Source organism: Triturus cristatus, chromosome 12, assembly GCF_964204655.1.
Source record: "Triturus cristatus chromosome 12, aTriCri1.1, whole genome shotgun sequence".
In the NCBI taxonomy this organism is placed as follows: Eukaryota; Metazoa; Chordata; class Amphibia; order Caudata; family Salamandridae; genus Triturus; species Triturus cristatus.
In genome coordinates this window covers 45490894-45506062 of record NC_140595.1, presented here as the reverse complement: position 1 = coordinate 45506062, position 15169 = coordinate 45490894, and the positions used below count along the sequence as shown (strand labels likewise).

At 47.5% G+C, this 15169-nt stretch overlaps 1 protein-coding gene across 2 annotated transcripts in view; it reads left to right on the top strand.

The window, feature by feature from the left end:
* The window catches only part of KDM4B (lysine demethylase 4B), a 350269-nt gene that overhangs the window by 50281 nt on the left and 284819 nt on the right, over positions 1–15169 (top strand). For both annotated transcript variants that reach the window (XM_085637671.1, XM_085637670.1), the window contains exons 3-5: positions 782–957; positions 1763–1877; positions 3042–3235. In XM_085637671.1, coding sequence (XP_085493797.1) covers positions 782–957; positions 1763–1877; positions 3042–3235 — 485 coding nt within the window. The remainder of the gene's footprint in view (positions 1–781; positions 958–1762; positions 1878–3041; positions 3236–15169) is intronic.

The following is a 15169-nucleotide window of genomic DNA, read 5'->3' as shown; positions in this document are numbered from 1 at the left end:
TAGTTAGTGACTACCAGCGGCCACCTAAGGAAAGTGTGTGGATTGTTATGTCGCTAATTAGTACCAGTACAACAACTCCAGTAATGTCACGGGTGTATTTTCATATTTACGTAGAGTAGCACATGTGCGGAACTTGAAAAATTGAACCTTTTTCTAAGTGTCCTTATAGCAGACTACACCGGACCCCACCTGAGTGAGTCATTTTTTTCCGGCCATCTAAAGGTTCATGCAGCCCGGCTTTGGAGGAGGATTGGCAGAGTGGTGGGGTTGATTGTTCAGTAAGTTAGGCACACACTGGTAAAGTCTGCATGAAACCTATATGGAGTGCTTTCTGAACTGACTCCACCTTACTTTATTTGTAATGCTTGTGTGAACAGGTTCCATGCTCTTTGGTGAATAGTCTTGTTTTAACCACAGCACTGTTCTGATGGCCAGTTAGTGACTCGCTTACCTTACATTGGCTTTACTAGGTCTGTAGAAGGCAAGAAGTCTGACTCTGTAGGCCACGGTGGGGCTGCCAGCTTAACTAGGGGTTTGCTCCAGTGCGTACTGATAACCGTGTACTGAGAGGGTTCCTGGATTGCTCGGTCTTCTCGGTAAGATGATAGAAAACGAATGTAGTAGTTTTTCAAAAGCTAGCCAAAGGTTGAGTAGAACAGATCCAGTCTTCAGATTTCCAGGTTTGTTCGTGGACCTTGCTGGCTGTCCCCTGCTGTGCTTCGGGTGGGGGATGGTTGTGTGAGTGGCTATGTCAGTGATCCTTCTCTCTGGCCCTCCCCAGGTCATTCCTCCCAAAGAATGGAAGCCGAGGAAGACGTATGACGACATTGACGATATGGTCATTCCGGCCCCCATTCAGCAGGTGGTGACGGGGCAGTCCGGCCTCTTCACCCAGTACAATATCCAGAAGAAACAGATGACCGTGGGAGAGTACCGGCGCCTGGCCAACAGTGAGAAGTGCGTAGATTTCTTTTGTTTTTTTTAAATGGTATGTGGGATGAAGTTTAAATATTGCCAGCCACAGTAAGTAATTCTAGAAGGTGCTGCAGGGGTGCTGGTACGGCTCTCCGGGGAGCTCCACTGTGGGGTGTGTTCCTTGTGGACTCCTCCACTGCTTACAGAAGTGGTGAGGGGGGGGAAGGGCCTGCGGGAGGCACGAATACCAGGATGGTTGTTCAACCCTTGTGGCATAGTAGGAGAGGCTGTAGCCATTTGTTTATCTTCCATACTGTGTTTACCCCCATCTCATGTCCAAATTCAATTCCTCCATTTTTTTCCCTCTATCTTTAATTCGCTTCTGCCTTTTTATTTTTTTATTTCTTTATCCTGACTCCAGCTTTTCCAGAGGTAGCCATGTGCTTTGTAGGTGAAGAGATTGGTCTGAATAAATTACCTTTTTATACTGCTATGTTGCATACCGGTATAATTATGGTGTGCACCTTTTTCAGACCTGCTCATTAATCTATATTGGTTTGTAAGCTTGACAAAGTTCCCAATATAACATGGAGATAGAATGACTTGTTCCAGTACGTCATGAACATCTTCATAGTTCTGCCACCCAGATGGCTGCAAATATTAGGCTATTGAAGGTTGCTGAATGCCTTTTTACACTCTAGGCGATACTCTTCTTTTAAACATTCTTGGAGAGAAGGTTTTATGTACCATTTTAGGGCAAATATATAGATTCTGAATAAGCAGTGCATCTGTGTTGAGTAAGTTATGCCACCATGTGCTCTGAGTTCTTGTTTTTCATGTTTTTCAGATACTGCACTCCCCGCCACCAAGACTTTGAGGATCTCGAGCGTAAATATTGGAAGAATCTGACATTTGTGTCACCTATTTATGGAGCTGATATTAGTGGCTCTTTGTACGACAAAGTAAGTAACCAGTCTGGTCACAACTATGGTTTGTTTCCGGGAGATGTGTGAATGCAGTTCTGCACATCTGCGATTGTGTTGTCCGCATAGCGCCCTGGCCTGCATGCAAGGTGTTCTGCGTGGGGGCCATGGGCATGAATAACGACCTTGCAGGTAAGGTCACAGGAAGGCGAGTAGGAATACGGAATAAATGCAGATCTATTTAGGGAGACCGAGGTTAAGGCCTGGTTTAGTGGCTAGCCATCTGTTCATAGAGGAATGGCTCGTAGGACAAGGCACGGTTTATTTGTTTTATTTTTTAACATTTGTAAAGCGCTGCTGTTACTCGAGGGTGTCCTGGCGCTGTGTAAAATACAACAGAAAGACTCGGCATCAAACAGGAGAGATTATTCCGCAAATAGCCACATTTTTAAGGCTTTACGTTCAGCACTGGCCACCAGCAGTTGTACAGGCGTTTCTTGGGTAGAAGTGGAAGATTGACCAGGTTTACCAGATTTCTCACCCCCTGATGGGCTGTGTGTCTCCCACTCCTCAGTCACCAGTGCCCTTATCTCTCCCATCAAGATATCGATTACATGAAAAGGAGACACAGGCACTCTGCTACAGATTGGTAGAGTTGCTGCTCTGCTGTTCCTAAGCATGACACATGTACTTAAAGCAAAGCTGTATCTTAACCTTAGAATTGCTAAGATGGGTCTCTTTTATGACTAAGCAAACTTTGTCAGTGGATACTCTCTCGAACATGAGTATATCATTGGCAACATGAAAGTAATGACTGCCTGACGCAGTGGCAGTGTGAGCCTGTGGTGTCGAATAGCCCCAGCCTCCATGGCTGATATTGTGTGATTTTTAATCCCCAGCCTCCATGGATGTGTATAGGCTCTTTTGTGCCCTTAACTTGTGTCCGGTGCTTAGAAACCCTTCCATTTGTGAGTGTTGAGCAGTCCCCATTATGTTAAACTAGGGGCTCATCGCTTGTGCTGTTCATGTGCAACTTGTGCGATGGGAACGTGACGTTAAAGGAAGGGCTGTGTGGTCCTCGCCCCAGCGTGAGGCAGTGGACAGTTACTACATTCTGTGTGTTTGTGGTGGATTCTTTTCCTCTCAATATGTCAGTCATTTGCTTTTTTAGTTTGGGCTCATCTGTTGCTCTGTTCATTTTAGGGTATCGATCAGTGGAATATTGGCAGCCTCAACACCCTGCTGGACATGGTGGAGCACGAGTGTGAGATTATCATTGAGGGGGTCAACACCCCCTACTTATACTTCGGCATGTGGAAGACGACCTTCGCCTGGCACACGGAGGACATGGATCTGTACAGCATCAACTACCTGCACTTCGGAGAGCCCAAGTCTTGGTGAGGCCCTTCCCTGATCCCAATGACCTTTCCACCCAATTGGACCTCCATGTTACAAGCCGGTTTTTCACTCAAACCAGTACTTTCTCTGTAGTGTGTCCTCCTGTTGGGAAGATGGCGATCCTCCACGAGCAGGAGTGGCTCCTCCACTATGGCGGAGGAGCGTTGCCCCACTGCTGAAATGCAGCAGGCAGAGAAACAATACGACAGTAAAACCTTTATTGTCATTTTATTTTTGACTTCCAATCCAGGAGTCTAGGGTGGAGCTGGGCCATGTTGCGTCGGCAGTAGGGGGAGGAGGAGTGGTAGGCACTGAAAGTGCGTTTTGTCAGTTTGGCCATCCACGGCCTGCCAAACTGACACGTGCCCTTGCATATCTCCAGGCTATTCCTTGGAGATATCCCAGTGTTAAGTGCACAGGCTCAGGTCACTGCTAGAACGTGAGGCCGCCCAATCCCAGCACTGCGCTCATGCTGGGAGCAATAGCATGAGAGCAGCACTGGGAGCAGTTTGGGATTGTGTGGGGAGTCCCGAGAGCCTGTGTTCCTGGGGAGTCGAGTGCCGGGAGCAGCGCAGCGCTTGAGCAGCACATATATCGCAGCAGCAAAAGGTTAGTGATTCACCACCTCCCTCAGGTTAGATTGGCAGCAGCCGCCGCTGTGCACGAGGGTGTTACTTTTCTTTTTTGTGTTTCATTGAGAGGAGGCACCACAGAGGCCCCTTTTATCCACGATCTGCGGCATTGATGGGCCTTTCTATGGTATCACCGCGAAGCATCCAAAGTCCAGCGCAGGAAAAAGAAACCGGAGACCGTGGTCACCTAATCGAGCTTTGTGAGCCAGCGCTAGACTTCGTAATGAGTTGCATTGACTCTGGTCATCAACGCCTCAGGTATACCTTTAGAATTGAAGTTATGGACCCAGTCCCTGGATGCTGGAAGAGGAAGAGTGCAAAGCGGGTCAAGCTAATCTGTTACCACAGGTAAGTACCTAGTTCCATAGAGTGTGTACAGAGTAAGCCCACGAGTGAGTACTTGTGGTATTAGCTCGTTTCAGTTTCCGTTATTTTGTTATTTAGCCCTACTACCAGAAATATGTATGTTCGAGGCATGTGAGCTGTAGATCACATGCTGTGCATACTACCAGAAATGTGTGTTAACTCGCCATTAAAAAAAACTTTAGCTGTGTACACTATACAGGAGGTGAGAGTGGCAACCCCAAGGTTGCATAGTTTTGACAACAGTGTCTCGTTCTTAGCACAAGGACTGTGGGATGATAAAGTAAATATTGAGGCTGGCTGAGACCTATCCCTACATGCTCCATTGCAGGATTCTCTGAGAGTGGAGCAATTACCCCCACCAACGCTTCGGCCTCTGCTGTCTTGGCCTTGTCTTGAAAACAAACAGTAGCTCCATTGCTGCTACTCCTGAGGCGAAAAGCCGGGAGGTGTTGTATCGTTTTTAAAACCTGCTTTGTTGTATTGTATTGATTTTAAAAATACTTGCCTGACTTTGCACAATTCCTGACTCCCATAACAGCTGAATATTAGCTGCTGGGACTCAGAATCCACTCGTTTCTTGGCGCCATTGACCGCCGAATGGAGACGACAGCCACGCCCACCTCTTGTTGGCCACACCCCCTCCTAGGCATGCTTAAGGCAAGCTCGTCTGCGCTCGTCCGCGACGAGGACGCGCCTAGCGCCACAAACCCTGTCCAGTACAGCCCATCATCCCCCATCATCCCCCGGCTACACTCGGGATGCTTTGATCGACCTTCGAGGGTATGCGCATGAAGGTAAGCTCACCTTCGAAGAGACTGCCTCTCCACTAACTGACTTCACACACAAGGACCTAATTGTAGGAGGCCTCTTGAACGTAAGATCCTTACCAAAGCACGCCACTGAAATTAATCTTCTTATCGAGTCACACCATCTAGATGTACTTTTTCTAACCGAGACCTGGACATGCAAACTGTGAGACCGACCTAGCAGCCGCTTGTCCGCTAAACTTCAATATTCTTCATCTTCCTAGACCCAAAGGCCGCGGTGGCCGAGTTGGCGTCATCTTCAAAGCCTCGTGGCAAACGAACACCTTAGACATAGATCCGACACCCGGAATCGAGCTCTTTGGTTTGTCGATAAACTGCCATCAAGGAGATACCTTTACGGTAATCATTTGCTACCGCCCACCTGGGGCCTTTTCTCTCTCGCAACAGCAAGCACTCCTCACGACTATCACCAACATGGCAACCTCTCACAGTAAACTAGTACTTCTAGGAGACTTTAACCTTTGGCCAAACGGCAGCCTAGACACAGGTCTAGACAACCTTCGGCTGTCCTGTGATAGTGTGGGCCTTCAACAACTGATAAAGGACCCCACTCACTCTGCAGGCAACCGACTCGATCTTATCTTCTCGAGCCCGGGTCTAACCCAAGTAGGCGACATCCTGCCTATGAGCTGGACAGACCACTCGCTCATTAAACTCTACATCAATAATGCCACAACAAGCAAACCCAAATCCCACCCGCCCCCACAATTCTCGTACCGAAACTGGAAAGCGTTAGAAAAACTCAGCACCTCCACCAGAATCTTCGAGGTGGAGGACAGTTTCGCCATTACCAATTCGGTGGAAGATAACTATAGATCCTTTAGCTCGAGAATCACCTCCCTTGCGGACTCTGCTGCCCCTCTTAAACTCTGTAAACCGAAAGGTAGAGCTCCGGCTCCCTGGTACAACGACTCTTTGAAAACCCTCAAGTCAGCCTGCAAACAAGCTGAGAGAAAGTGGAGACACGGATACTGCAACAATAATAAAACCCTCTGGAAGAAGGCACTCCGTGACTACAAGTCCGCTATTGCAGAGAGTAAAGCGAACTACTACTGCTCTATTACCAATGCGGCCAACAGTCCAAAAAGTATATTTCAGATTCTGGACAATATCCTACACCCTGACTGCGTCAAAAACCCCATCCCCCCTTCTCAGCCCCTTTGTGATAGCCTTGCTCAGTTTTTTACTGACAAAATTGAGACTATCATCAATAATCTGGCAACGTCCCCGTCATCCACTCTTCCCACCCTCCCTGAAATCAACCCCACTATTCCTGAATCTCTGAGGTCAGCCTGTCCTCCCACGAATAAACTACTGGCTTTCCCTCTTATTTCTCAAACAGAATTTGAAATAGTCGCACAGGGCATCACTTCCGGATCCCCCCTTGACCCTCTGCCTCCGAAAATATGGAAAACTTGTGGGCACAAACTGTTTCACACTCTCCGGATGATTTGTAATCAATCCCTGAGCTGCGGCGTCGTTCCCCGCTCCTGGAAGCAAGCGCTTATAACCCCGCTGCTAAAGAAACCCACGCTAAACCCAGATTGTCTGTCCAATTTCCGCCCCATATCACTCCTGCCTTTCCCGGTGAAGGTGCTCGAACGCTGGGTCAGTAAATGCCTCTCAACTCATCTCGAGCAGCACCATTTTCTGGACGAATTCCAATTTGGGTTTCGCCCAGCCCATGGCACTGAAACCGCGGTGCTCACGGCCATGGAGGAGCTTCGAATGCGCGCAGACAGGGGCCAAGTCGTGGCCCTGATTTTACTTGACCTGTCTGCCGCATTCGATACTGTCAATCATAGGATCCTGCTCGAGCGGTTGAGAGAGGCAGGGATCGACGGCACGGCCCTGATCTGGTTTCACTCCTACCTTAGTGACAGAAAACAGGCCGTTTCCCTCCCCCCTTTCCAATCGGTCTTCTCCCCGGTCCCTCACGGTGTTCCCCAGGGTTCCTCTATCAGTCCGATTCTTTTTAATGTTTACTTAAAACCTCTGGTCACGTTAATCAAATCGTATAACATGACCACAGTAAACTATGCGGACGATACCCAGCTCCTTCTCTCTTGGGAAGGCGAAGAATCCATCCCCTTGCAAGCCTTCCATGACTGTCTACGAGACACGGCAAGCTGGTTGCACCGGAACTCACTTCAGTTCAACTCCTCGAAAACCGAGGTGATGTTCTGCCCTGCGAGTCGCATACCCCGCCCTCTGCCCGCTGAGTTCTGGCCCCCGGAAAACTCCAACAACCCCCCACCAGTTACCACTGTTCGCAACCTGGGCGTCATGTTAAACCATAAATTGAGCATGGAAACGCAGGTCTCAAGAACAGTCGCTACTTGCTCTGGCCTTATGCGCTCACTGCGCAAAGTCTTGCCTCTACTTCCACCCTCCGCCAGAGCACTAGTAGTCAGGTGTACTATTCTCAGTCGCCTTGACTACTGCAACGCCCTGCTGCTTGAATCTCCTGCGACACTACTGGACAGACTCCAACGAGTCCAGTCGGCAGCAGCCAAACTGGCTCTTGGATGGACCAGGAGATCCTCGACCACCGCCGCACTGGCCGAGCTGCATTGGCTGCCTTTGAGGCAACGCATTGCCTTCAAGGCCCTCTGCCTGGTCTTCAAGGCACTACATGGAGTAGGACCAAGACCTCTTCAACGTCTGTTCTCCTGGTACACCCCCACCAGAACACTCAGGTCCACAACTGCCTGCCTTGCGAGAGTGCCCAGATGTAAGAAGGCCAGGATGGGAGGAAGATCGTTCAGAGTAGCTGCAGCCAAGCTATGGAACAGTCTACCTGTCGACATTCGCAAAATCTCTCATCTCCTCCCATTCAGGAAACGAATCAAAACATGGCTCTTTCCTCCACCCCTATAAAAATTCAGCCAGCCCAGTTCACCCCCGTCAATAAACCACAGGAGTAGCTACCAGCGCCAGGATACCTGCCAGGTGACAGTCGCGCTTTATAAATATTTTAAATAAATAAATAATAATAGTGTATCTTGTACAGTGCAGCTTGCCTGACACCCAGTGGCGAATAGAGGAATTGCAGTAGAGTAAAAAGCTTATTAGCTGACCAGTTCAGTACATAACCTTCTTTGGGAGCATGCAGAATTATTTTTTTTCTGAAAGAGTAGGCCGCTTCAATTCTGGTGCTTCAAAGAGGGAACATTTTCTAAAGAAAGATGTAGATCGTTTTCTTTCTTCCCAGATGAACAGCATATGAAAATTTTATGTGTACACACAGTATTGTTTCAACTTAAAAATGAATATCTGAATGACCAGGCTGAGAATCATAGAACCTGCTAATCCTGGTCCTCCATAAAAATGTCCAGAGGCAGCAGATGCTGTAGAATACGCTAATTTTATTGGGTGTTTTAACAACAAAGAAATTAATGGAAAACTATGAAAGCCGGGGAATGCATGTAGTAAACTTGACGCCTTTTCTCTCTCTCTCTGGGTCCAGTACAGGAGTTACTGGGCAGTGTCTGGAGTGAGCTGCAGTTTGGCACTGGTGATCCGTTGCCTCGAACAGGCTTTAAACAGTGATTCTTTCAGGGAAGTCAAACAGAGTAGTCCTGATTTAAAGCAGCAGACTGTGGGAGGTTTGAGACCCAGACACATTATTGTCAGGTTGGTGTATTTAAAAATGGATTGGTCTTTGATCCATCAAAGGTATGGCAGTTAAATGATGAAGAGCGCAAAGCATTTGAATGTCCTAAACCTTATGTTCGAGACGTGCGGTAGATACACATACTCTGCAGAAGTCTGTCGCCCAGTGTTGGGTTCGGATGATTACAAGTTGTTTTTTGTTCCAAGAAGTTTTCTTTGAGTCACAAGACTGTGTAACTACTCCTCTTGGTAATACTGCGCATGGTCAGTGACTCTATTGCCAGATTGTTTTTTTCCGCTGCCTGGTTCGGATGTAATCTCTCACGCTCCGGTACGAGAATCTTTTGGGCTCCCTTCAGTTAGCTAGTACAGATTCAGTCTCAATCGTGTAGTTACATTTTTCGTTCCGAGCCATTACCCTTCTGCTTGGCGGGTTTTCGACTCTCCACCTTGGCCTACAGTCACTTAACGACTTTATCAGAGAATGACCTGCTAATGGAATGCACTCCGTTCCGTTTCTGTCCAAATTCTCATTCTAAATATCCCCATACCGACTAACATTCCGTCTGTGATTTATGCCTCTCGTCTGAACATCGAGAGGAAAACTGTGAAGCTTTTAAGTAATTTTGATAGATGAAAACTCTTGGAGATCGACACGCCTGATGCCAAGAAATGCAGCGGAAAAAAGCGAACCATGTACCGGATATTTTTGGTCGACAACAAGAGGACGAGGAGGAAGCATCGGCTGCACAAGAGGGATTCCTGTTGGAACATTAGCCAGAGTCTGATTTAAGGACACGATTTCATCACCCTCCAACCGGCACAAACACATCGGACAGTGAGTACACTTAGCTCTGATCCAAAGCTCAAAACATTGTCACTGTTGGAAAAGACTGCTTCCGGTTCGCCACTGTGAAAAGGCCATGGTGCTTACCGACAAATTGACTCTGAAGCCCTGCCTTCGGCCTCAACTCAAAGTTCGGCCTTCAGCAGGCTCCTCCTGCCCCTCCAACAAATCGGGGCCCATAACCCCTCTGTCATCTGTTTCAGACAGGAGATGCACCTCCACCGGAGAAAGAGTACAAGTTGATTGATGCCTCTGGGAAATGTGTTGCTGCCCAATCAGCCAATCATTGGCGTACAGCCAACAGCCAGAATCTATTAGCTCGCTATAATAGTAGTCACTGGGACAAAATTGAAGGAGTCCTCAAATTGCCTGGAAGAGCACAGGAAACAGTCAATGAGGGAAAGGTCATTAGAAATAATTTATTGTGCGTTCGATGCCGCAGACCCCGCGGCTAGAGGTATAAATACTAATCTGCTATTACATAGACATACTTGACTGCGTGTCTCTGGGTTGAAACCTGAAGTGCAATAGGCAGTTATTATTATTATTATTATTATTATTATTAAAACTTATATAGCGCGCAGCTACCCTGGGGCATCCCGGCGCTATGAACAATGCATCAACCGTGGGACCATGGAGAAGGAAGGCGGCTCACCGTTCCTAATCTACCATTTGATAAGGAACATCTTTTCTGCCCTCAAGTGGACACAGGCCTTGAGAAAATGAAAAAAGGCACAGAGGTCGCAGAATCAATGGGGGCTTTACAAACCCCTACATATCATGGTTCATTTCATAGGCCCAACTATAAACAATGTGCAAGATCTGCCTCCTCAGACAACACAGGGTCTACCTATAAAAATCAAGGACAAACCTCTAATGCCAATACTTTTTATAGGGCGCATACAGAGGTAACCATTTTTAAAGGAAGAGGTTCAGGAATAATACCCAAAATTCCAACACAAATACCATTGTCCCTGTCGGGGGTCGTCTTCAAAACTTTCTGTCCACATAGAGATCAATCACAACAGATCAGTGGGTGTTGGATATTATCCAACATGGTTACTGTCTGGAGCTCATTACAACGCCTCCAAATATTCCACCTCGCAGAAACAAATTATCAATGGAACATCAAAATCTCCTACAAGAGGAAACATCAGCTCTAATAATAAAAGGAGCAATAGAAACCGTCCAAAAACAGTATCGAGGAACAGGGGTATATTCACTATACTTCCGTCTTTTTTGAGAATGAGTAACTTTACGACCCATTCTCTACCTCAGACCACTCAATCATTACATCCACTTCTGTATGGTCACCCTTCAGAAACTCATTCCGTTATTGCAAAAAGGATGCTCACTTCCATATACCCATCCAGCCAGCACACACAAAATATTAAAGGTTTCTATTGCAAGGAAACCATTATCAATTCAAAGGTCTTGTCTTTGGAATTGCCACCACTCCAAGGGTAGTCACAAAATGTCTAGCAGTAGTGGCAGCACATCTACGCAGACAAAAGTCCATTTATTTCCCTATCTAGACAATTGACTGATAAAAGCAAATCGCATACTCAACAAACCTACTGCATCATTTGGGGTTTACCATCAACAGACAAAAGTCGCATCTACAACACAAACCTATCTAGGAGCCCTGCTCAACAAACCGTTGCCGTTGGCATAGCCAGATGTAGACCGAGTAAACAACATTGTAACCAACAATTCAAAACTGGAACTCCAATCTCAGTCCAAATATTCCTGAGACTTGGGCATTATGGCATCTTGTATTTCAATAGTTCCACATGACTGACTACACGCAAGACCCCTTCAGGATCTAGTGTTGGTAGACCGCTGCACACATCACTCTCTGCAGTGGTAGAATCCACAAAATGTATCCAAAGGGCTGCAATTTCAAGACCCAGTTCCCCCAAATAATTCTGACAGCAGATGGATGCTTCCCTAATGGGTTGGGGAGCTCCTCTCCAAAACCTTACAATTCAGGGAACATGGGACTTCAAACACAAGGGTTTCCATATCAATTACCTGGAGCGGCATGCTGTTCACCTAGCAAAGAAAGCATTCCTACCTCGCAACACAAAGTTGTCCTGATTCGAACAGACAATATGACAACTATGTATTACATAGAAAAACAGAGGGGGTTCGCACTCTCTCCAGTTGTCTAGTTTAGCACAAAAAATATTGAGTTTAGTGATGCATCACAACACTCATCTCCTAGCAGACCATGTTCCAGGAACAAGCAATCAAGTTGCACACCTTTTAAGTAGGACACAGCAACAGTTCCACGAATGGGAACTACTCACCCCCCCACCCCGCCGCCCTACTACCATACTTTCAAAGATGGAGGTTTCAACAAATCGATCTGTTTTCAACCACAAAAAATGCATACTGCCCAAATTTTGCAAGCCGTTACCTACACCACCAATGCAAGGGCAATGCTATGTGGATCAACTAGTCGGGAGATATTTGCACATGCTTTTCCTCCTCTCCCACTACTTCCATCAGTGGTCAGAAAGCTCAGGCAAACATCCCTTGAAATGATGCTCATAGCACCAACATGGGCTTCCCAACCATGGTTCTCGATACTATTGGTGCTCTCAGTAGTCCCACACGAGACGCTTCATCTCAACCCAGACCTTCTCGCACAGAACAGAAGTACACTAAGACACCCCAACCCCAAGGAGATCAATCTTGTGATATGGCTCCTGACGTCTTAGAATTTGGTAATTACATTTATCACCACAATGTATAGATATTCTTAAAGAAGCTTGCAAACTTACCACTAGACAATATTATGGAGCAAAATGGAAAAGATGTGTTATATGCTGCCAGCAACCAAAAGGTAAACCCCTAAATGCACAAGTACAGACAATACATACTTAATTGCATTTGCAGACCACAGGGTTAACTTGTACTTCAATACGATTACACGTGGCGGCTATTGCAGCATATTTGCTAAATAGACAGCACTTGTCACAACTTAAAATCCCTGTCATTAAGGCTTTTATGGAAGGACTTAAACAATTCATAATTACAAAGCTTGCTCCAGCATGAAACATTTTACTAACTTGACTTATGGGGCCTCCATTTGAGCTATTGCACTCTTGCCAATTGCAATACTTTTCTTAGAAGGTTGCCTTTTTAATAGCTAATGTGTCTCTTAAGAGTCAGTGAAATTCAGGCATTAACCTTAGAAGAGCCATTCAAGGTAGTGCTTAGGACAAACCCAACATTTTCCCCAAAAGTTGTCCAAATTTCATATTAATCAACCTATAGAATTAGTCTCTTCTTTTCGCTAACTGATTCAGTTGCAAAAAGAGCGTTACATACTTTAGATGTTAAAGCTTAAATGTATTCTATTGACATGACTACAAAATTCAGTAAGACTGAAAATTATTTATTGCTTTCACACCTCATATGGGAAATGCAAATTCCAAATCTGGGATTTATAGATGGATAGTGAAATGTATCCAAACCTGTTATGCTAAAGTTAAAAGGCGTCTGTTCCTCCTAAAGCTCACTTTGCTTGCAATATAGGAACTTCTATGGCCTTTTTAGGTAATATTCCAATTGCTGATATTTTCAAAGTAGCAATATGGTCTACTCCACACACATCTACAAACAATGTGTTGGTGACATGTTAGTGATAGATTCCTTACCTTAGAATATCCCCAGACTTCAGACTGTATCCAGAATTTTTTTCGTCAGCAGTAACCCTGCTCGTCGGTAGGCGTTGTCGTACGGCTCTGCGTACGTCACTGGTGTTGTAGTTGTGCGATGACGTCGCTGGAGCTACTTTGAGGCGCCCAAGAGCGCTGATGTCAGTGCTTTCTTTTTCCACACCAGCAAGCGCAGATCCAGGGAGAGCGGTACCCCCAGTCATTTTTTTGACTGAGTTTCTGGGACTTTTTTGGAGGGCTCAATGCGAGTTAGACCCGGACTGGGATGCAGGTGACCAGGATTATGCTCCAGAACCTGGCGCACTGTGGCTACGGAGGAGGGTGGTTCATATTCTATGATGTTGTGTAGGGCAGCTGAGGCTCTCCACCTCGAGCTCCCTACTATGGCCGTCTGGACTAACCTCCTGACAGAGGTGCTTCGGCCTGCTTCTGTTTCTAGGGAGCCGCTGCTGCCCTTTAAGGATGCACCCTCAGACGTTCTTTTGAGCACCTGGTCCAGGCCCAACACAGGGGCTCCTGTGGACAAGAACGTGGCACGACGCCATCACCCGGCCTCGGGCGAACCCGTTTTCCTCTCCCAACACCCCACCCCCGAGAGCTTGGTTGTCCAAGCCTCTGCATCCCGAGCGTGTTCCCTTCCGCACCTCCAGACAGGGAATCCAAGAAACTGGAGCAGTTTGGGAAGAAATTTTTTACTTCCGCCAGTTCAGGCCTGCGGTCTGTGAACACTGCATGTCTCTTGGGCCGTTTATCCTGTTCTGTGTGGGATACGGTTGCGCAAGTGCTGCCTCAGTGTCCGGTGGAGGCTCGGACAATACTCTGTCAAGCTACTGCTGAGGGGAGAGACGCAGCCAAGTTCGCTATCCGTTGTGATCTTGACACTGCTGACTCACTGAGCAGAGTGATTTCAACGACTGTGGCGCTATGCTGTCACGCCTGGCTGAGGATGACTGGCTTTTCTGGGGATGTCCAGAACACGTTGATGGACATGCCCTTTGATGGTACTCGCCTGTTTGGTGATCAGTCAGATTGCACGTTGGAACGTTATAAGGACTCGCAGGCTACGGCCAAGTCCTTAGGCCTTTCGGTTACATGCACTTCTGCTTTTCGCTCCTTTCATGGCCAAGGTAGGGGCACCCAAGCACGTTCGTTTTCAAAGCCACAGGTCTGCGCAGCAACAGTCTTTGCGCTGCCTTAGACGTGGGACCTGTAGAGGCGGGTCACGGGGCCAGGGTGCAGGTCAGCACACCCCCCCGCTGCCCCTGCCTCCAAACCTTCCTTGTCCAGTGTTTCAGGCCCACCAGATGCCAGTGGTTGGCAGGATTCGCCATCACCTCCACCATCACATCGGACAGGTGGGTTCTGCAGCTTGTCCCAAGGGGCTACTCCCTCCCCTTCGAGACCATCCCTCCAGCCATGCTATCTCAGTACCACTGCATGTCGGGGGATCACTTGGCACTTCTCCAGCAGGAAGTTACGGCCCTCTTGGCCAAGGGGGCCATAGAGCGTGTTCCGATGCCAGAAGTAGGTCGTGGTTGTTACTCCCACTATTTCTTGGTTCCAAAGAAGGACAAAGGCCTGCGTCCTATCTTGGACCTTCGGAACGTCAAACGCTTCCTCCGGAAGGAGAAGATCAAGATGCTCACACTTGCTCAGGTCTTGTCTGCTCTCGACCCGCAAGACTGGTTGGTAGCGTTAGATCTGCAGGTCGCTTATTTTCATATCCCCGTCCTGCCGGCCCACCGGCGTTACCTGCGATTCATGGTAGGGCAGGAGAATTTTCAGTTAAACGTGCTCCCCATTGGCCTTACAAGCACCCCTCAGTGTTCACCAAAGTGATGGCGGTGGTTCGTAGCTCATCTGTGCAGATCAGGGGTATCAGTCTTCCCCCTATCTCGACGACTGGTTGTTGAAGGCGGGCTCGCCCCAAACAGTCATCTCCCACCTCCAGACTATG